The 23,172-nt window shown below is 37.4% G+C and overlaps 1 protein-coding gene across 1 annotated transcript; it reads left to right on the plus strand.

Annotated features, from left to right (window-relative positions):
* Positions 1-1,886: 1,886 nt before the first annotated feature.
* On the plus strand, positions 1,887-20,790 carry LOC148851923 (disease resistance protein RPM1-like). Its single transcript, XM_088947420.1, is given in 4 exon segments — positions 1,887-2,008; positions 17,312-19,613; positions 19,615-20,246; positions 20,473-20,790. Coding segments are annotated over 2 exon segments (2,748 nt in total). The 5' UTR covers positions 1,887-2,008; positions 17,312-17,450; the 3' UTR covers positions 20,200-20,246; positions 20,473-20,790.
* The last annotated feature ends 2,382 nt before the right edge of the window (positions 20,791-23,172 follow it).

The raw sequence follows: 23,172 nt of genomic DNA on the forward strand, positions 1-23,172 counted from the left end.
AACCAGGAAACCCACCACCGAGCAAACCAGCGGCAGCTCTTCTTCCCTAATTTCGTCTCCCCCTTTCTCTCATACCAGCTCCACCTAGAAAATCCAATGCTGAGCAAACCAGCGATATCTCTGATGTAGCGCGATCTGGTCACTCCTAACTGGCAGGGGCCTCATTCCTACCTGGCGGCGAACAACACTTGAGAAGAAGACAAGAATTCCCGAGGGCTCGATCAACGGGAACACTCCGACGCTTAAGTTAGAACTTTAAGAAAGAAAGGGAGAGTTGTAGAGAAGATGAAGAAAGCAGAGAAGATGAAGAAAGCTAAGAGTGCAGATGCGCAATTTGCAATCCCCTTGCCCCTTGGGGGTCGGGGCCCTTTTATACCAAAACCCTGTCAAATCAGGCGTAACTGCCTCTGACTCTGCTGTGGCCATTACTGCCAAAACTGAGGTGGTGGGCGTAGGTAACCATTGCAGGGTACGGTCCTGTCACATGAGACACCTTTTAAGAGTTGGCAGGCACGACGCCGCTTGACGGGCGACATGGGCGCAGCCTCCAAATTCGGTAGGTATTATTGTCAAGCGGATTTTCCTATAAGTTGTCGAGCTACCGTATGCCAAGCTCCCTTGGACCTAGCTACCTTGTACCGAGATGCTGATGATGAGCCGAGGTGCTTCTACTCGAGGTGGGCCGTAAGGCAAGTATGGACAGCACCAACAGTGCATCCCGAAGTGTCTTCGATTCGGGATGCTCACTAGGGATCTTGGATCGGGGTGTTCCGGAGATCGGAGGCTCCTTAGGAGGAGCTCAGGGGCCTCTCACTTGAAGGGACCTCGGGTTCCTCCACCTTTGGGAAACTCGGGGTGAGCAGAGTACCACTTGGTAGCGAGCTGCCACCTCTGCCGATCTGTCAGGCTAGGTTCCAGCGAGCTTATTCCACCGAGGTGTGGCAAAATCACCCTCCATCAATCTCTACCCAAAAAACCAACCTCTCTCTCTTTCTCTGTGGACAACTAAGCAGTGTGGTCTGTTGTTTTACGAACCTAGCGGTGGCATCACTCAGTTTCAGTTATCTCCCTCGATCGAAAGACGGACAGCGGTGATGAACTCTTTTTTACAACATTTCTTTATTTACAGTTTTTTGTTTTCAGAGGATTTGTTTCTGTTTATACTACTTTCTTGAGAGTTATAGATTATCTTCACCCCTGGGTTGTTGTCGGTGATGACTACCGTGAAGAAAAAGGTGTGAAAAGCACAGTTTATCACTTTTGAAAGGAAGAAGACAGTGATGTAGGAAAATCCTTTTGCTGTATCCTCTGCTGTCATTTTATTTTAAAAATTTGAAGGAAAATAAGGGGTAATATATATATATATATATATATTTTAACTCATTTATCATCCGTCGTAAATACTTATTTGATCAATAAAAAGTGACAACATAAAAATCCTGTTCCATTTTCAAACATCCCCAAGAAAATAATGTACTTGATGGTGTTTATAGGGTTTAAAGATTTTCATCTTTTTATTCCAAAGCTGTTTTAAATATTGGTCTCGGAACAGTTTTTGGGTACGTCAAGACAAGACAATCAAAAGAAATATGGCAAGAGATATTTCGCTGTTTTGAAAATATGAAAAAGTAATGAGGGTAAATAAGACCTTTTAACTATTATAGATACGATCTGATAGAAGAGGCCTTAATCCAATTTGAAAAGAAAAATGTTTTTTTATTGATTATTTTTTGGTAATAGTTTTTTTTTATCCATTTAACTATGTAAGATTGGGATCAAATTGTTTATATTTATTTTGCAAGTTGCCCTAAAGTCAACTCTTGGCACCTATATATATTTTTACCCTCTCACAAAGGGAAGATCTACATCCTCATTGTGTAGGCAGTAAATAAAAGATCAGGAGGTGATTCCCTACAAAGTAGACGTAGGAAGCAGCAGATCAAATTCAACAAAGAGATGTAAGAATAGGATCCAAAGTGCAAGCTTTCAAATTCAGCAATGGATGTAGGTATACATCTGTCTTTCATCTAAACTATCACCAATATTGAGCTAATAAAGAACTGAAAATAAATTATGCCTTTTTTTCTCTTTCTCTCTCAATCTATCAAAGAGCTCTAATAAAATTGCGCACCGTTATTGCCAAAATCTGATGGCAACTTTACACATTTGGGTTTCACTGTATTGTAACCAGGGTTTGGTAGCACCTAATAGACCACCAAAGGCTGAATAAATGCTTTCAAAACGTTGGGGGTGTTTTATATATATATATATATATATATATATCTTTTTGAAGGGATACACAAGGGGAGAGGGGGTAGTCCAGCCCATCCCCCAACAATTCAGGTGGGATTCAATCCCAACTTTCTGCTATGACCAGCTTGAAACTTTACTATTTGGTAGCAACTCCCAATGCCAAGAAGTCATCTGAACGATTCAGTGGTCCTATTACTTCCAAATAAGGATGCAAATGGATCGGATTGAATTTGAATTAGGGTATATTTGAATCCGATGCAAAGATCTAGTTGAATTTGGTAGGACTCAGTCTGAATTTGAATCCTATAGGATTTTCGGATCTTCAGATCTGATTTGATCCAACTTATTTTCTTTAAAAATTAATAAATTATTAAAAGAAAAAAATACCAATTTAAATAAAAAATACAAGTATTTTTTAATTATTTCTATCATATATACATGCTTTTTATAAAAAATAAATAGTATAATAAATTTATAAAAATATAATATAAATAATATATTTATAAATAAATAAATAACATATAGATGTATTATATATATTTATATTTATAAATATAACACATCAGATCAGACCTTCTCGGATCAGATAGGGGGGGTGATCTGAATCCGATCTGAATTCGACCAAATGGGATTGGATCGGATCAGATCATCATCACCCCTACTTCCAAATCCATATCCGCTAATCCACCCATAAACTTTAAAGGTGAGGAAACCAATCAAAATTCAATGGTTATTAAATTATAGGTGGAGTTGTTGGTAAATAAAACCAATAAAATCCCTAAGGTGGACTGAACTCTAAATTTCCCTAGACAAAATTTGTTTTGGGGGGGGGGGGGGTAATGTGTTGTCTTTTTTATTTGATATAACAAAAAAAAAAATATAAATCCTATATCATTTTTGAAATGGAAATTATTTATTTAGTGAGTGGAAATTATAGCAGATTATGTAATTCATATAAATTATATATAACATTATAATTTAATATTATTTTTCAATTTTTATTGATATTTTCATTGTGTAAAAATTTGTTATATTTCTATTATTTTTAATTTTTATTAGTGTTATGTATTTATATTTTTACTATTTTATAATATTTTTTATAATATCATAATATTTTAATCATTTTATTTATATCTTAAGCAGGTCCATCTAACGTTGGCCCAAATCCTCAAAACGTGTACCAGGGGTAAAATTCTACTATCCATATATTTTGGGTAGGTTATGGACTCATTGGTGTTTTCTTAAGATCTGATGTCTTTTTATGGGAATAGTCTAGCCCATCAAGCCAAGTAGAAAATAACCTTTTGGCTCAAATGCAGCCTAATAAGGTGATTTTGTATATAGAGAACTGTTTTCTATCCATCATTGACCTGGCTGGTTCGATTGGTTAACCCCCACCATGTCACAGACTCACAATGGTTCTGATCATCCGCTAATTCATCTTAGTTTCTGCAAATACCGTTGGTTGGATTAATAATTTATTTTATTTTTTCATCCTGTATGGTGTTACGAGTTGTTTAGGCTTTTATTTATTTCTTCTGGGACTGATAAATAATCTTGATCCTCCCTAACCCATTTGACCCATTCATCTTGAAATTCATTCAAATCCATCCAATTTATTGATGGATTAATATGGATCAAGGGTCAATAGAAAAAGGGTCAGAGTGAGTTTGATTGAATTGGGTCGCACAGGTTATTAATATTATTAATTCTCTTTTTTGTATTTTTAATTATCATCATTAATATTATAATATAACAATGATTCTCGTTTTCACACATATTTTTTGTCTAGCATGTTTAAATTTCTTATAAATTTTGCATTTAAAGTTTCTATCTTCTTGTTTTTATTATTTAATTTGTGAATTTCAAGTTGATTTATTGAAAATATGGCTATAATTGATTTTTAGAACTTGTGCTTTTATTCAGTGTTTTTTATCCCAAGGTCAACTCTATTAGTTGGACTGGTCAACCAGGGTTGAGTAAAATTTTGGGTCCATTTATACTACAAATCTACTTGCCTACAAAATCCCATTCGCTTCATCACTATGTTGTTGACATAACTAACTGAACAATTAATACATCCATTTATACTACAAATCTATTCTCTATTCTTTTTCCATGATTAATACACATTATTCTTATTCATCACCTACTTTTTCTTTAATACGAAGAATATATAACACTATAGGTGTATTCAAAATTTTCTACAATTTTGTTTATATTTTTATGACTTTTTTATTTTTATTTAATTTTTGTTATTATCATTATTTCAATTTTGACATCATTGATTTATTCATTTGTCGTTGATGGTTGCACCATTGATCCACCACTTGGATGAAAAAAAAATGTTTTAATTTGATTTGGGTTGATTTGAAATTTTGTGTTTCATTTCAATCATTAATAAAAGTAATTTTTATTTTTCAAATTTGTTTTGTTTATATTATGAATATATAATATTAATCTTTTGTGTATTATCACTTTCAAATATTTATTGTTTAACTATATCATGAGTTACGCATTTAAGCATTTTTTTTATGATTTTTTGAGAAAAAAATGAACAAGGAATGTTGAAACATGCATTCAATAACCCCCCTCCTAGATGGGAAAAAATGTTTCATTTTAGGAATAATTTTAAATTTTGTATTTTTGAAGGTAAATATAAAAGAATGTTATTAAAGAAGGATAAATAGAGAAAAAAAGGTGAAAACGAGAACCACCCTAACAAACAAGAGCTACACAAAATTAAATGAAACCTAAACACCCAAATGTAGGAATGGCAATTGGGAAAGTTTGGCATAGGACCATACTCCCCGTCCTTGACCCCAACTTCGAAATAAATCCCCAACCTCAGCCCTGGCCCCATTCTACATTGGGGATAAAAATGATCCTCCATCCCCAACCCATGGTAGAGATGGGTGCTCCGATGGGGACTTGGATCCCAAAAATTTGTAACTAAAATTATTTTTAGAAAATAGATTTACTTAAATTAAGAAAATTCTTTAAAATTATAAAAATATTTTAAACAATCTCATAAAATATATATATAGATATATATAATCCAAACCGGGGTGGTGATGAAAAAAAATTGCTACCCCAAGAAAGAAACCGAAAACCAATAAAAACAAGGAATGAAACCAAAACAAGCCAGAACCGGCTAAAGCTTCCAACGATAAAACCAAAGACTAGACCAAGAATAAAGGGGAACGGGATCTGCTCCTCACACTTGGGCGCCTCGGATGCACATCCACTGTGCATAGGGAACATCTTTCGTAAAAAATAACTTATAAGTATGGGAGATGTTCCCAATGCATGGTAGGATGTATGTATGAGGCGCCCTTTGTGAGGAGCAAATCCGGTCTAGAGGGAGAATTAAGCTGGCCTCTACCTCGAGTTCTCGACCCTTTTACTCCTCCCTCAAACATTCTTGGATCAATTAAGCGAGCAGCACTAGCTTTCCTCCCCTCTTGAACCACCGCATCCACATAGAAGACAAATTAGTTTCATTATATTACGACTCCACACTTCCTCAACCTCATCCAACAACTCATTCACTTCAAGATCCTCATTGGTCTCAGCTCCATTACTTAGGCCTTAAAGGAGCAAACTCTTCAGTTCTAAACATTTCCCTGGCAGAGGCTTCTCCACCCAGGAATGATAGCTCTAAAGTAAAACCTTGTTCACTTGGGCCTCAGCACAATTCCCCGACCGAGGCTGAGGCAAAACCCCACTCGGGCCTTAAAACCACCTATTCTTCTACCGTCGCCAATTAAGATAATGGCAAGCCATTGAAACCCACCTCCTCCTCTTTTCTGACAACAACTGGAGCTCCTTAAGCTATCAGTAGGATCACTATCTTAAGAATGGCATGTTCATGAGCTCCACAGATAAGTCAACTTTTTATTGGCCACCCTCCTGTGGGAATTTCTTAAACCTACCCGCTTCCGACGGACCCTAGAACACAACCCCTAAAAGGACCCGACAAGGATACTAAGCCCATCGAACAACTAGAGGTTACCCCTAAAAAAGGCCCATGACCGCCTGCTCTTCTATAGGACCCAAGAAAGAAGAGACCCCCTAGCCCTAGGTCCTAACCTGACCTCACTGTAAGAAAAGTTCGAATTTAAAACCTCAATCGTCCTCTTCCAACTTCCAAAACTTCTCTCCCGATTCACCGTCGACCACCGTTAGCACCAAGAGATCCCCCTAAGCAAGGTCGAAGGTGGGGGCTGGCGGGTCGCTGTCCCACACATCCCCAGACCACTTCCTTAAGGCAGCTATCTTCTCAAATTGTGATGTTAGTGATGATCTCTTCGCCGGCCGGTTAAGGCCAACCCTGAGTCTCCCCATTGCAAGTTAAGCTTCAACTCTCCCATTGTGTCCTCTGCAAGAACCGAAACAAGAGCTTGTGCACCCCCTCTATTGGAGCAACACAAGTGTGGTGCTAAAATTAGGAAGAGAAATCTGAAGAGGAAAAGTTGAAGAAAAAGTGAAAAAAAAAAGATGAAAAGCAAAACTTACACTTATGGGGTTTACTCTGTTCTTGACAATTCGTTTCTCTGTTACAAAATGTTTTTAGATTACCAGATATTAAGGGGATTTACTTTTACAGGTCTAGAATATTCAGCTCTCAAGTCCTAAGGCAACCCACTAATAGAAAAGGCAAAGCATTAAAAGAAAATTATAAAATTACTACTCTTACTTTTCAACACCCTTTCTTAATTTGTAATTTTCACTAGATATTTGAAATGCACAAACTTTTTAGAAGATAGTGGCTAATTTGAATTCATTCAATAATTATGAGTTGTTATGTTTATAAATCAAATCATCAACATTAAGACAAATATGAATAAAATCCTACATGCTTTCCTTCTTGACATAGAGTGATGGCTCATTTGGACTTTTTTCAAATCCATTCTTATGGAAGTATTTGTCAATCTTGCTATTCCATGCCCGAGGCACTTCCTTTAAGCCATATAAAGCTTTTTTAAGCATGTAAACCATACCCTTTTTTTCTTTCCATTACATATCCTCGTGGTTGTTCAACATAGACTTCTTTTTCTAAATCTCCGTTTAAAGGCTGATTTTGCATCAAACTGGAACACTTGTAGTTTTAGTTGGGCAGCAAATGCAAGTACTGTTATAATTGCTTCCATTCTTGCAACTGGCGCAAATGTCTCATGGAAATCTACCCCAAGTTGTTAGGCATAGCCTTTAGCTATTAACCTTGATTTATGTTTTTGGATTGAGCCATTTTCATTAGACTTTGTTTTGTAAACCCATTTCAGTCTTATTATTTCTTTTTATTTGGATTTATTAACCAATTCCCATATCTAGTTTTTCTCAATCATTTCAATTTCTTCATCATGGATTTCACCCAAATTTCTTCTTTTGAAGATTCTTTGAATTTTTGTGATTTTAATTTAAGAAATGCAACACCACAAGAATCAAAGATTTTTTTAAGTAAGCATACCTTTTTTGGTGGAGTATCTAAATCTACATCACTAGGGCTTACTTCCCATGAATGTTGGTTTCTTGAACTTGAGGGATTCATTCTTAAGCAGAAACTTATTAGACTTAATCTTCTTGTATTTGTTGGCCTTACATTTGATGTAGTTGTATCATGCTCATGGTCATTAGGCATCACTTCTTCATCTTCTATTTGGTATTTCTTGATTTGTGAGGAATTTTCTTCAAAGTTCTATGCTCCCTCTTCGTCAAATATCACATCTCTTGAAATTACTAATTCATTTGTAGTTGGATTGAGCAACCAGTAGCCTTTTGATTCATCACTGTAGCTAAGGGAAATACATTTATCAGCTTTGCCATACAAAATTTCTCTCTTCTTTAAGGAAATTAGAGAATAAGCAATGCAACCAAAATTTTTGAATGAGCTAATAACAAGCTTCTTTCATCATTTCCAAAGTGCACATCATAACCTTTTTGAATAAGCTATCCACAATAAGCAAATTTTGAGTTAGACCAAGAACATATAGAACATTAGAAATGAGTTTAGAATTATCTTGCTTAGTCTCCACTGTAACAAGAACCTTTCCTTCAACACTTTAGTCTTTTCCATCTCGAAGTTTCACTTGAGAATTAATATATTCATTCAACTCAAAAAAAAAAAAATTCTTGATTACCATAACCAATATCCAAATACCAAACTTGTTTTGTCTATTGTTGGTTATTTGTAAAGGAGTAAAATAGATGACTTTCTGAATCGTCATTTCAATATAATGGGCTTGTTCTTTTTCTTAAATCTATAACCTTTTGCAGCATGAACATGTTTTTTTCATTTTTTTTACATCTGAAATAGTAATCTTGGGGCTAATGGCTGTCCTTTTTGCAAATAAAACAACCATTATTTTGCTTTTCACATCTTCCTCTTCCATAAGATCTACCTCTTCCACATTCTCTTCCATTATTTTGAATCATCTTCTTCTACCTTGATATGGTCCTTCTCTTGAAGTTTCTTTTCCACCATCATTTTTTTTTCCTTTTTCTGTAATGGTGAGTTTAGACTAGAAAGCTTGCTCCTATGAAGAAGTTGATTTTTTTTTTCCATCCCATACTCATGAGTTTCAAGTGAGTTTATTAATTTATGCATGGATATTTTAGTCAAATCTTCAGATTCTTTAATGATAACGACCACACGATCAAATTTAATCAATAATCTCTTCGAAGCCTTTTATACATTGTTTTCATTTGAGGTAACATTTCCATATGTTTTGATTTGATATACAATACCAATGACTCAATAAAAAAAAAAAAAAAACTCTTGTAGATCCACTTTCTTTCATCATAGGATTATCAAAATCTCTCCAAAGATTTTGAAGTTTTATGGATGTTACCTTTTTATTGCCCTGAAATTCCTTTTTGATAATATCACATGCTTCTTTTGAGCTTTTGGCAGCCATAATTCTTGAAAATTTTGTTTTGGTTACTACTTTGACGCAGCATGGAAGCAATGAAAATCGGAGCTGGCTATGCAAGCATCGGGCGTTCGCTAGCACCTAGCGAATAACACCGATTTCTCTATGAGAGAGAAAAGGTGGCGAAAACTCAAAGAAGAGAACTCAAGAAAATCTGAAAATCTAAAGTATGAATTGTGTTCATTAACTGGAAAATAGCAGTATTTATAATACATCTGGAAATTGAAATTGTAAAAGAATTGGAAATTATAAAAGAACTGGAAAAGAACAACTAGGATATATCAACATCTAATATAGATAGGATCGAATTCCTCTTTGCCTGATCTCCACCGTCCGATCTACCTAGATGCATGAATCTTGGGTTATCTTGCTAATCTTGATGCTTCTTGGAGTCTTTCTTGATAATCTTGGAAGAGTCTTGGAAGAGTCTTGCCTTATCTTGCTAATCTTGGAAGAGTCTTGATAATCTTGGGTTCTTGGATCCCTTGTTTATCTTGAATTCTTATTTAACTTATCCTTATCCTAGGAGCTGCCGCCCCTAAGGATGAGATGGGCCTTATGATGGGCCTCCATCATTCTCCCCCACTTGGAGAGAACTCGACCCCGAGTCGTGACTAGGGTAGGCAAGTGTTATTTCCGGCAGGTACCGATGAAGGTCAGCAACGTTGAAGGTCCTGGACATACCCATATGATTTGGTAAATCTACTACATAGGCATTGTCGTTAATCTTCTTCACGATCTTATATGGACCATACTTCCGAGGCTTCAACTTGTTGTAAGTACCTACGGGAATCCTTTCCTTCCTTAAGAAGACCATGACCTCATCACCTACGTCAAACATTTGAGGTCGACGGTGATTGTCTGTGGCCATCTTGTACTTGGCGTTGGATTGCTCTAGCTTCTGCTTCACGGCCTCTTGGACAGACTGGATTTGTTCTGCCATCTACTCTATTGAGATACTGGCGCTGGGTACCTTGGGTAGCTTCACTAAATCCAGTGCATGGTTAGGGACCTTCATGTATACGGTGGAGAATGGGGATCTGCCTATAGAACTGTGTACTGCATTATTATAGGCGAACTCAGCCTGGGCTATGGCGAAGTCCCACTATTTTGGCCTTTCCCGGCATATGTTGCGAATTAAATTCCCTAAGGTCCGGTTTACCACTTCTGTCTGTCCATCTGTCTGCGGATGGGCTGTACTGCTGGAATTAAGTGATGAATCAAACAACCTCCACAGGGTCATCCAAAAGTGACTGAGGAACCGTGTGTCACAATCTGAAGTGATGGTCTTGGGTACCCCATGCAAGCGGACAATCTCCCTGAAAAATAATTTTGCTGTTGCGGATGCATCTGCTGTTTTCTTGCATGGGAGGAAGTGAGCCATTTTCGAGAATCTATCAACCACCACGAAGACGGAGTCCATGTTCCTCTGGGTCTTTGGCAAGCCTAGCACAAAATCCATGGACAAGTCTTCCCATATAGCAGTAGGAACGCGTAGGGGCATGTAGAGACCTGTGTTCTGGGTTTGTCCCTTAGCTATCTGACAAACATAGCACCTGTTTACGATGGTAAACATGTCCCTTCTTAATTTCGGCCAGTAATATCGCCCCTTAACTGCTTCTACTGTTTTGTCCCTTCCCAAGTGTCCTTCTAATCCACCCCCACGCAAATCCCTGATGATCTTTTCGCGGAGGGAGGTGCAAGGGATACACAGTTGTTCCCCTTTCATAAGGAACCCATCATAAATAAAGAAGTCTTTTGCTGGCTGCTTATTCACACATTTCTCCCATACCTGTTAGAAGTCTTCATCTTGGGCATATAAGTCTTTTAGGCACTCAAAACCCACAATCTCAACACTGAGGGTCTTGATGAGAGCTATGCGCCTACTAAGTGCATCAGCCACCTTATTTTGCTGTCCTGTCTTATACACAATTTTATATGGGAACTTGTCTAGAAAAGCAGGCCATCTGGCATGTAAATCACTTCTTAATTGCTTTTGCCCACTAAGATATTTTAGGGCTTGATGGTCAGTGTAGAGAACAAATTCTTTTGCAATTAAATAGTATTCCCATGTTTTCAGGGCTCTAACCACAGCATAAAACTCCTTGTCATAAGTAGACCACTTTCTCCTGGCTTCACATAATTTTTCACTGAAGAAAGCAATGGGTCTTTTCTCTTGGGACAATACAGCCCCTATGCCAACACCACTAGCGTCACATTCAACTTCAAATAATTTATTAAAATCTGGCAAGGCAAGAACAGAAGCAGTACATAATTTTTCTTTTATGAGAGCAAAACTTTGCTCTTGTTCTTCTCCCCAATGAAATTTCCCCTTTTTCAAGCATTCAGTAACGGGAGCCATGATACTACTAAAATTCTTAATAAAGCGCCTATAGAAGGTTGCCAACCCATGAAATCGCCTGACATCTGTGACAATGGATGGGGCCGGCCACTCCCTAATGGCTTTCACATTTTCCTCATCTACTTTCACACCATCCTTGCTTATAATAAATCCCAGGAATAATAAATTATCATTCATGAAGATGCATTTCTTCAAATTAGCATATAATTTATTTTCCCTCAATGTTTTCAGGACCTCCTTAATATGTCCCACATGCTCAGTGATAGATTTGCTGTATATCAAAATATCATCAAAATATACTACCACAAATTTACCAATGAAGGGGCGCAATACCTGGTTCATTAGCCTCATGAAAGTGCTGGGTGCATTGGTTAGTCCAAAGGGCATGACTAACCATTCGAACAAGCCATCTCTAGTCTTGAAGCCTGTCTTCCATTCATCTCCGGGACGGATCCTGATTTGATGATATCCACTCCTGAGATCTATTTTTGAGAAAACTACAGCTCCGCTTAGTTGGTCCAGCATGTCGTCCAGCCTAGGAATGGGAAATTTGTACCCAATGGTGATCTTGTTAATGGCCCTGCTGTCGACACACATTCTCCAACTGCCATCCTTCTTAGGTGTTAATAAGGCAGGTACTGCACAAGGACTCATGCTGATTTGAATGTGTCCCTTTTTCAATAATTCTTCTACCTTTTCCTATAAGATTTCATTATCCTTAGGACTCATCCTGTAATGTGGGAGGTTAGGTAGACTAGCACCTGAAACAAGATCAATATGGTGTTGTATATCTCTCATGGGAGGGAGCTCATTTGGTAACTCCTCTGGAACTACATCATTAAATTCATCCAGTAGTCCCTGTATTTCAACTGGAATTGTATTTTCATCATTAACATCTTCTCCTTTTACTACCAACAAATGTATCTCATGAGTATCCTTACATTCTTTAACAAATTCAGCATGATGATGGGTGATGGTAAGGAAATTCTTGTCATGTGCCTTTGGAGTATTTGTAATACTTTTTTCTACTATGGGTAACAAAGTATAACGTGTACCCTCTTTTTCAAGTTGGTAGGTATTCTTCCTACCCATGTGCCTTGCATCTGTATCAAATTGCCAAGGCCTTCCTAACAAAATATGGCAAGCATCCATGTCTACAATATCACAATATGCTTCATCATGGTACTTACCAATTGAAAAAGGTACCTTGCAACGCTCTTCCATTCGTACGCCGCCTCCTTCCTTTATCCACCCAATTGTGTATGGATTGTGATGTTTTTCAAGAATCAGCTGTAATTGTTGGATGACATCCCTGCAAATAATATTTTCTTGACTGCCACTATCAATAATTAAATTAAATAATTTTCCCTTGACAGTGCATCTGGTACGAAATAATCTGTGCCTTTGAGAAATATCCTTATTTTTCTAGGACAACATTAGTTTTCTTACCACACAAGTATACTCCTCATGTTCATATGGACCCTCTTCATCCTCCCCATCAAGTCCACAATATACTTCATCCTCAATATCTTCTTCCTCCTCCCTTTCTACCATATTAACTGCCTTCCTCCTGGGACAGTCACTGGATCTATGTCCCACCTCATTGCATTTAAAACATTTAATAGGAGCAGGCATTGCATAAGGGTTACTTGATTTAGGAGGGTTGGAAGGATTACCTCGAGTATGTCCTCCTGTAGTAGCCTTACCGACGTTACTTGTGCTTGCCGGGTGAGAAGGTTGTATTACCGGGACTGATTTGTTTCTGTCGACAGTTGCTGGTCTGTTGTCGCTCCCGCTGTACCGGCGGTAATTATCACTGTGCGCCTTGTCTTGGAACATTAATTCTGCTTTCAATGCTAGGTTCCTTGCTTCCTGCACACTAAGAACCATTTGTACACCAATTTTGTCTCTGATGGACGGTCTCAAACCGCTTAGATAGCGGGCTGCCTGCTGGTTATCACTTTCAGATAATTGGTTTCTTTCAGCTAATCTCAAAAATTCAGATGTATATTCATTAACACTACGAGAACCCTGTGCACACCTCTGATAAGATTCAAACATATATTGTTCATAGTCAGGAGGTAAAAATCTACCTCTGATTAATTGTTTCATGCGCCTCTAGGTTCGGATAGGACCCATTCCTTCTCTCATCTAGGTCTCTCTCATCCGTTCCCACCAAACAGATGTGCCTCCCTTTAATCGGAAAGCTACTAATTTTACCCTTCGTTCCTCTGGTATTTTCATGTAATCAAAGAACCTATCGACCTCTGTGATCCAATCCAGAAATCCCTCTATACCAAGATCTCCACTAAAAGTAGGAATATCTACCTTGAGTTTAAATTCATCATTACTCCTACGAGGATTGAAATTACCTTGATTGTGCCAATTTCTACCGTTTCTGTCGTTGCCGGGAAGAATTGGAGCACCACCAAATTCGAAATCATCATCACTGTCGTCGTCAAGAACTGGACGTCGGGACGCAATAGCGACGGGTGGTCTGTCGTGGTCGTATATTGTTCATAGTCAGGAGGTAAAAATCTACCTCTGATTAATTGTTTCATGCGCCTCCAGGTTCGGACAGGACCCATTCCTTCTCTCATCTGGGTCTCTCTCATCCGTTCCCACCAAACAGATGTGCCTCCCTTTAATCGGAAAGCTACTAATTTTACCCTTCGTTCCTCTGGTATTTCCATGTAATCAAAGAACCTATCGACCTCTGTGATCCAATCCAGAAGTCCCTCTATACCAAGATCTCCACTAAAAGTAGGAATATCTACCTTGAGTTTAAATTCATCATTATTCCTACGAGGATTGAAATTACCTTGATTGTGCCAATTTCTACCGTTTCTGTCGTTGCCGGGAAGAACTGGAGCACCACCAAATTCGAAATCATCATCACTGTCGTCGTCAAGAACTGGACGTCGGGACGCAGTAGCGACGGATGGTCTGTCGTGGTCGTCTCCTTCGGTCTGCTGTGGATTTTCCCGGTTCCGTGGGACAACCTCCCGTAACAAGGTTTGCAGTTGTTCAGTCACCTCTGCCAACTGCCGTTCGATGTTACGTGTGGCTGTACGCTGCTCTTCGATTGCTCTCCAAACAGCTAGGAACCCCTGATCTCCGTCACGGGGTGGGTTGCGACTGCTACCGTCTGGGTTGGACATGCCTGGGCGAATTCCCTACTCTGATACCACCTGACGTAGCGTGGAAGCAATGAAAACCGGAGCTGGCTATGCAAGCACCGGGCGTTCGCTAGCACCTAGCGAATAACACCGATTTCTCTAGGAGAGAGAAAAGGTGGCAAAAACTCAAAGAAAAGAACTCAAGAAAATCTGAAAATCTGAAGTATGAATTGTGTTCATTAACTGGAAAATTGCAGTATTTATAATACATCTGGAAATTGAAATTTAAAAGAACTGGAAATTATAAAAGAACTGGAAAAGAACAACTAGGATAGATCAACATCTAATCTAGATAGGATTGAATTCCTCTTTGCCTGATCTCCACCGTCCGATCTCCCTAGATGCATGAATCTTGGGTTATCTTGCTAATCTTGATGCTTCTTGGAGTCTTTCTTGATAATCTTGGAAGAGTCTTGGAAGAGTCTTGCCTTATCTTGCTAATCTTGGAAGAGTCTTGATAATCTTGGGTTCTTGGATCCCTTGCTTATCTTGAATTCTTATTTAACTTATCCTTATCCTAGGAGCTGCCGCCCCTAGGGATGAGATGGGCCTTGTGATGGGCCTCCATCATACTTGCTGAATATGGTACACGGCTTTAGCATTGTCCTTCCTATTTTCCTTGTACTCCTTTTTGTCTTTCTATTTTACTTTTCTCTTGACATTTTGTTTTGTGTTACAAAATGTTTATAGATTACAACACATAAAGGGATTTTACTTTTATAAGTCTAGAACACTCAGCTCTTAAGTCCCAAAATAACCTACTAATATAACAGACAAAGCATTAAAGGAAATTTACAAAATTACCATTGTAAATTTTCAACATGCTCCTTCCTCCACCCCCTGCAACTACTACTTTAATCCTCAGAACTCTACTTAGCACCTCCACCATCACCAATTTCGGAAAAATAGAGTTGGACGGGGACCTAACCAACAATGTTAGGTACCCAATCTCTTTCAAATTGAGATTTTTAGCATCCAACCCTGCGAAGCCACCAATAGCATCACCCAATTCCTTAGGGCTATGTTTGGTTTAAAGGAAAATGTAGGGAAAGGAAGGAAAAGGTAGGGAAATCTTTACAATTAAACCTTATATTGGTTTCCCTGTCTTTCCCTTCCTTTCCCTACATTTTCCTTCAAACCAAACATAGGGTAAAAGACTTACAACACCAAGCATGCGAAGGAAGGCCAAAACACTACACCCACTAATGCTTATATCCACCTGACACATCTACTGCTTCAAAGTTCCAAGACCAGCACTTTAACCTCATTTTTCTACCTCTGAATCTAAGTAGGCTAAGAACTCGAACTCTAATAGCTTTCACATGAAATTCCAGGAAAAGTAGAAGACAATTGCAAGAGATTGAGGAACCTAACTACTGGTCTAGAACGATAGCCCCAAATTAAATTCCGGCTCCCCTAGAAACCCACCTTCAAACTCTACAACTACGCAGTTATTAAGGACTCCAGATCTCCTACCCACAAGAACTCTGTCCATCTCTATCCACAACACATTACTCCCAATGAATTGGGAATATCTCCCCCTACATAATACTATGCAGAGGATGAGATGTTCTCCATGTGTGACTGATAAGCGTGGGCAGGAGATCCGGACTCGTTACTAAGCGCATCCTGCTGCTTTGGCACACCCAAACCACTGACAACTACTCTGACCTCATCATCAACCAAACTTAGCCATAATTTCACCTTTATCAAAAGGACCCTCGTAAATTTTGCATTGCACTTGCTTTATTAAAAAAATAACTTTTACAACTTATTTTTGTACGATGTTTGTGAAATACAATATTAGAGTTGCATCCAATATTTTCTTTTTTTTTATTTTTTTCTATATTTAAAAATTTTATTATTTAACTATATATAACATTACGAGTTGACCCATTTGATCTAAATGGTATTTTAAATCCTTAAATGGTAGGATTTTTAGGTTGGTTTTGTCATTAATAAAAGTGCTTCTTATGTATCATACTTATTTTGTTTAATATAACAAATATATAATATTAGATATATACCCAATTTCTTTTTCTCTGTAATTCTTTATATTTTATTATTTTTTTTAATTTTTGTTTTATCATTAACTAACCCATTTAACCAATATGGTTGAATTACTTATCCATCATATGCAGAGAAATGGTTTTATTTAAAAATTAATTTATAAATTATAGTTTTTTATATTATTAAAATTATTATGTGTGAAATTAATTAAAGGAATTTAATGATGAAAAATAAATCTTAAATATAGAAGTTTATGAGAGAATGGGAGAAAATACGTTAAATATGGAACTTAATGAGAGGAGATAGAATGAATTGAAAAGTAGTATTCATCTTTTTTATAAAAGTATATAAATATAGACATAAAAACAAAGATTTTGGTTTTATATATATCTATATATATATATATATGTCATCGTCAATTTTTAGTATTTTGTTGTCCAAAATAATAACAAAAAAAATAGAACAAAATAAATTCTCTTTTGTCAATTGATATATTGAAATTAGAAATTTTCTTCTCAAATTCCACCGATATGATTCTTAAGATCTAATTTTGCATATTTACGGATTTATAACAGATTCACCATCCAATAATGTGTAAGAACTTTTCCAATATCCAAGTAAGCTGCATTACCCATCGCCTACAGAAGAATCTCTTTCACAATAAATAATCGGAAAAATATATAGATAGAAAGATAGATAGAAGGGGGTGAGGCTATGGAGTTGGGCGTAGTGACCTTTCTTCTCGACGGATTGCGCTTGCTGGCAGGAGAAGTACACATGATACGAGGCATTCATGGACATATCGATAATCTCAGACTTGAATTAGAGAGCATTTACATGATCTTAAAGGAAGCTTATACAAGGCAACAGAGCAACACAAGCGTGAGTCCATGGATAAGAGCGGTTGGGCAACTAGCTTTCGAGATTGAAGATGTTATAGACAAGTACAAGCTTTATGCCGCTCGACAGTCTTCTAAGCCCTTGAGGAACCTGATATCTTTCCACTCTATAGGCAAACAAATAGAAGATATTCAGAAAAGAATCAATGACATCAGGCAAATAAGAGAAAGATACAGAGAAATCATTTCAAGTCAAGCCCAAGCTAGTTCTACTACTACCTCAATCGAAACACGACAGTTTCCCAAAGTGGCTTGCTTGTTCCTAGATGATCCTCAGATTGTGGGCTTTGATGAACCAGCAAACCAATTGGTTTCTTGGATAGGGGAACCAATATCAATGACTGCTGTGATCTCCGTGGTTGGAATGGGAGGTTTGGGCAAGACAACACTTGTTAGGAAAGTGTACAGATTATTGAAGGGAAACTTTGAATGCCATGCTTGGGTTGCAGTGGGGCAATCATACAGAAAAACAGAGATCTTGAGGAGCTTGTTGTCCCAATTGTGCCAATCAATAAATTGGGGAACTCCAGAAGTTGAACAACAAATGATCCGTCCGAATACCAGAGCAGTTCAACTAATGGGCATGGTGAAGGATTATTTGCAACATAAAAGGTATCTGGTTGTTTTTGATGATATATGGAGCCTAGATGTTTGGGAATACTTCAAATATTTGTTTCCAAATGATGAATGCAGTAGCAGAATAATTGTTACAACGCGTAGAAATGATGTTGCCAATTCTTGCATAGGATCCTGTGGTCACGTCTATAACCTTCAACCTCTACCTCTAAAGGAAGCACAGGAACTCCTATGCAAGAAGGCTTTCTCATCTACCCTTGGAGAATGCTCTTCAAATTTGAAGGTGTTGTCTGAAAAAATTGTGAAAAGGTGCGAAGGATTGCCTCTTGCAGTTGTTGCAATAGGTAAACTGGTGGAAACTGAGGGAAGAAAAAACAATTTGTATTTGGAAAATCTGCATGATACCCTTGCCTCTGAGTTAGCAAGGAATGAACAACTTTCATGTATTACAAGAATATTATCTCTAAGTTTTAACAATCTGATGTCCTACTCCTTCCACCATACCTATTGTCTCTTGTACATTAGTATTTTTCCCAAGGGTTACGCTGTTAGCTGTAGAAGGTTGATTCGGTTATGGATAGCCGAAGGATTCATACAGGAATCAAGCGGAAGAAGATTAGAAGATGTTGCAGAGGCTTACCTCAATGATCTTATCAAGAGGAACTTGGTTTATGTTATGGAGACAGAGATTGATGAACGACCCAGGACTTGCCGAATTCACCATTTGGTGAACGATATCCTGGTTTCAAAGGCCGAAAATGAAAATTTCTCTAAAATCCTGAAAGAGTCAGACACAAGTTTGGAAAAAGTCCGTCGCTTATCTGTTCATAATGATTGCAGGAGAATATCTTTCATGGGGGACTCCTCTCCATGTGTTCGAGCTTTTTTCAGGTTTCCAATGGATGAATCATCTTCGTCCTTCTTTAACCATAAAGTGATTTCAAACTTCAGGCTCTTGAAGGTTTTGGATTTGGAGAATGCACCTCTGAAGACTTTTCCTAAAGGAGTTGATAATCTGCTTCTGTTGAGATATCTTAGTTTAAGGAACACAAAGATCAAGGATCTACCCAAGTCGGTTGGTAAGCTTGTAAACCTTGAAACATTGGATCTTAAGCAAACATATATCACCGAATTGCCTTCTGAGATTCTCCAGCTTCATCGACTACGCCATCTTCTGATTTATCGGTACGACTTTCTAAACTATGCGGCTTTCGGTTGTGTTAGAGGTTTTAGTGTGCATGGGAGAATTGGTGGCTTAACTACTTTGCAAAAGCTGGCTTTTGTAAAAGCAAGCATGGAAACCCGAATAATTGATGACCTGCAAAATTTAACCCAATTAAGGAAATTGGGGATTGTTGAAGTTAGAAGGGAAAGTGGGGAATATTTGTGTCTCTCTATTGAAAAAAATGCAGAGCCTTCATACATTAAGCATAACATCAGAAAGCATGGAGGAATATCTAGATCTAAACACACTGTCTCATCCCCCTCGCCATCTTCAACGTTTATATCTAAAGGGGCAGCTTGAAAGGATGCCCAGATGGATTTCAGAACTTCAAAACCTGGTCAGGATACGTCTGAAGTGGTCAAAACTAAGTGATGATCCCACTGAAGCCCTTCAAGATTTGCCTACCCTATTGGATCTTCAATTGCTTGATGCCTACACTGGATCTGAGTTGGTCTTCTCTGAAGGGAAATTTAAGAAACTTAAGATATTGGAATTTAATCAACTGCGTAACTTGAGAAAGGTGATGATGGACAATGGCACATTACCCCAGCTTCAGAAACTAATTATAAGATCATGCCCATTGTTAACAGCAGTGCCTATAGGAATTGACAACCTTACCCAGCTAGAGGAGCTTTACTTGCACGATATGACTGAAACATTCATAAATGGGATTCAAAAGAATGGAGGTGAATATCGTCGGATGGTCAATCACATCCCAATCATTCATTCTTACTCTCTTGGTTCTTTCACAAATCTTTCATGATTCTCCTTGCAGTGCCACTATATATATACATCTTTGCAGAAGTACTGGTGAGCATTTTACACACTTTCTTTTTGTTTATGATCTGGTTATTTTCATTATTTTTCTCCCTATTAGGTTTTTCTTGCTAAATGGTTAACATGAATCACCCACTTTTCACGTATTTATTGTTTAATATTGATTTGGTAAGAGGGACCATTGGTACGCAGAATAGGAATCCTAATAATATACATGATGCATCTCGTAATGGACAAGGCAATTGGTTTCATCATGTAGGGTTCCAGCAGAAGAAACAGCTAGCGTTTTCATCCATTGTCATACTCAACTCAGTGGCTTGATCAAACGAAGTTCTTGTTTATAGAAATAATATCTTATATGATCGTTTGGGATTTCTGGAGGAGCATGTCAGTGCTTTGATATATTGCTGATTCAGTTCTATTGTTGGAGTTCTGGGAGAATCAGTCCTTTTGTTGGAGTTATGAATGTGTTTTAGTTCAGCGCTTGTTAATTTCTTCCTCAGTGTGTATGTGTATGTGGATAAGTGGATTTGTCTGTGTTTAGGGAATCCAAAGAGGATAATTTGATTTAAGTACTTAATAATTCCGTATTGTGGATTTCATATTCAATAGATGGTTTCTAAATTTTCATGGTTCCTACCATCCAAAATTATGAGGAATACCATGCAAAAGTTTTATAAACTCATTACTATGCGAGACAAATTCTAATAGGCAGATGGTTTTCACAAACACTAGCATTATCATATGTTTTTCTTTTTTTTTTAATAAAACTTGTCGTATAAGGTGGCCCAAAATTAATGATAAATGTAAAAGGACGCAAGCTAGGGGATTTGCCTCATCAGTAAGCCCAATCACCATGGTGCGTGGTAGAGAGAACAAGTAATAGAGAAGGATGTAAAAATAATACCCTTAAAATTATTCACACATTCACTCCCCATTTTGTGATTTTAATTAGGAAAATTACATGTACATAAAAGGGTACATTACAGAGATAAGTATCCTGAACTTTGGGGTAGTGACTAGTGACATAAGGGTCTGAACTTCCAAGTGCTACAGTCAAGTACCCAAAATTTTTAGATATTATATACACTAAATTCCAATTTTGTTATAACTTGTAAGGATATATACATAGGGGTGGTCATAGGGTGGTCATGAACTGAACTTTTCATGAGCTATTCAAGCTCGACTCGTGAAAATCTTGATTTGACTCAGCCTAAACTGAGCTTCAAGCCCAATAAAGATTATACGTATAGAAATAACTATTTTTTATAGTTCTTAATTTTTTATATGTCAAATAGAAAGTAATTTATATATTTTATCTTTATAAAACATTTGGCTCATAGTCGAGAAGCTGAGCCAAGCTTGAGCTTATGAACTTTTGACTCGAGCTCAAGTCTAATACTTTATTGGCGAGCCGAGCTTGAATAGTTACATATTCAATTTGGCTCGGCTCGAATCCACCCCTAGATATGCACAAAAAAAAAAGAAAATGAACCTCATTAATTGATGTAAATTGTTACATGACATTCTTGCTTTGAGTTGAAAGATCGCAGATCAAAACCCAAGGGGAAACCCATTCCATTGGCTTTCAGCTTATCAATTCTTCATAAAAGCCATCAAAATCTTCAATTTATCAATTCCATCAGCTCTTCAAGTCCTATACTTCAGGGGTAATGACATTCAAGGGCTGAACTTTCAAATGAACAAGGAGATCAATAGTATTAGAGGAATATTTAATAAGATAAATTGGATTATTTATAAGGTTAATTACTTATATATACTCTGTACATTTGAGAAACTACTTATATATACCCTTAATATAATTAACTTTCAAAGCCTATTTGTATATACTTTTTAATATGCCCCCACAACAGAAATAGGCCATCCGTTCCAGGAAGCGTTTAGGGCCACTTCATTTTCACATTAAATTCTTTTATTTTGGGTTTTACTTTTTTCTGCTTCTGATATTATTTTACTTCATTGGTTATTCATTCAAACAAAATAAGGTAAAATTAATTTAAAACAAAAACAAAAATAAATCAGAATTTGCATCAGTGCACTGAAACCAAACCAGGCCTAAGGATTCAAGCATCCTTCAAAGCATTTCACCGACAGATAGCCTGGAAAAAAGAACCAAGCCTACTAGGATGCTAGTAACATGTCCATCAACTGGGTGCTACATTTGCTGCACTCCCTTGCAACCCTCCAATTAAACATGGATACACCAGCTTTATATTAAAATTCGAATCATTACATGGTATGTTCTTTTATATCCAATACAAGGGAAAAACCAAATAACCATCACAAAAACTTTGATAGACAAGTTCATATGTTATTAGCCCTTTATGTTTATTCCTATAACACTAGATTGGTGTTCAGAATTCCCACACTTTTTCATTACACTTCCATTCTGCCTGTGTCTGTGATAGGTGTCCTACTACATGTGTGACCTCAGGAACTAGTAGGTAACCATACTGAGTAACTGAATAAGAATACTAACACCCATCAATATGTGGAGCCCAGTATTTAGGAGAAGTCTAAATGAGTGGGAGGTTGGTTCAATGGTGTTGCTGTTTCAGACATTTCAGAATGCTAACTTAAACAGGAATCAACAGGATGAAGGGTGTGGGGATGAGATGATTCAAAGATCTTCTCTGTGAAGTCTTTACAGGGGTTTGTCTCAAGATAGCAGTTTTCCTTGGTCAAGGATTTTGGTGCTCACTGATCCCTTCAAAACTCTCTTTCCTGCTTTGGGTGGCAGTGAAGAAAAGGTGCTTCATTCTGGAAAACTTATTGAAGAGAGGGGTGACTCCAAATTGTGACTTCTATGATAGCTGTAATAGAGACAGTTGATCACCTTTTCCTTAATTGCAAGTATGCTGGTGAGGCATGGGTGAAGGCATTGGATTTGTTTGGGGTTCAAACATGCTTCCCATAAACATAAGGATTTCTTGGAAGC

The sequence above is a fragment of the Nelumbo lutea genome, chromosome 5 (genome assembly GCF_056320005.1).
Source record: "Nelumbo lutea isolate HS-2025 chromosome 5, American lotus-T2T, whole genome shotgun sequence".
NCBI lineage: Eukaryota > Viridiplantae > Streptophyta > Magnoliopsida > Proteales > Nelumbonaceae > Nelumbo > Nelumbo lutea.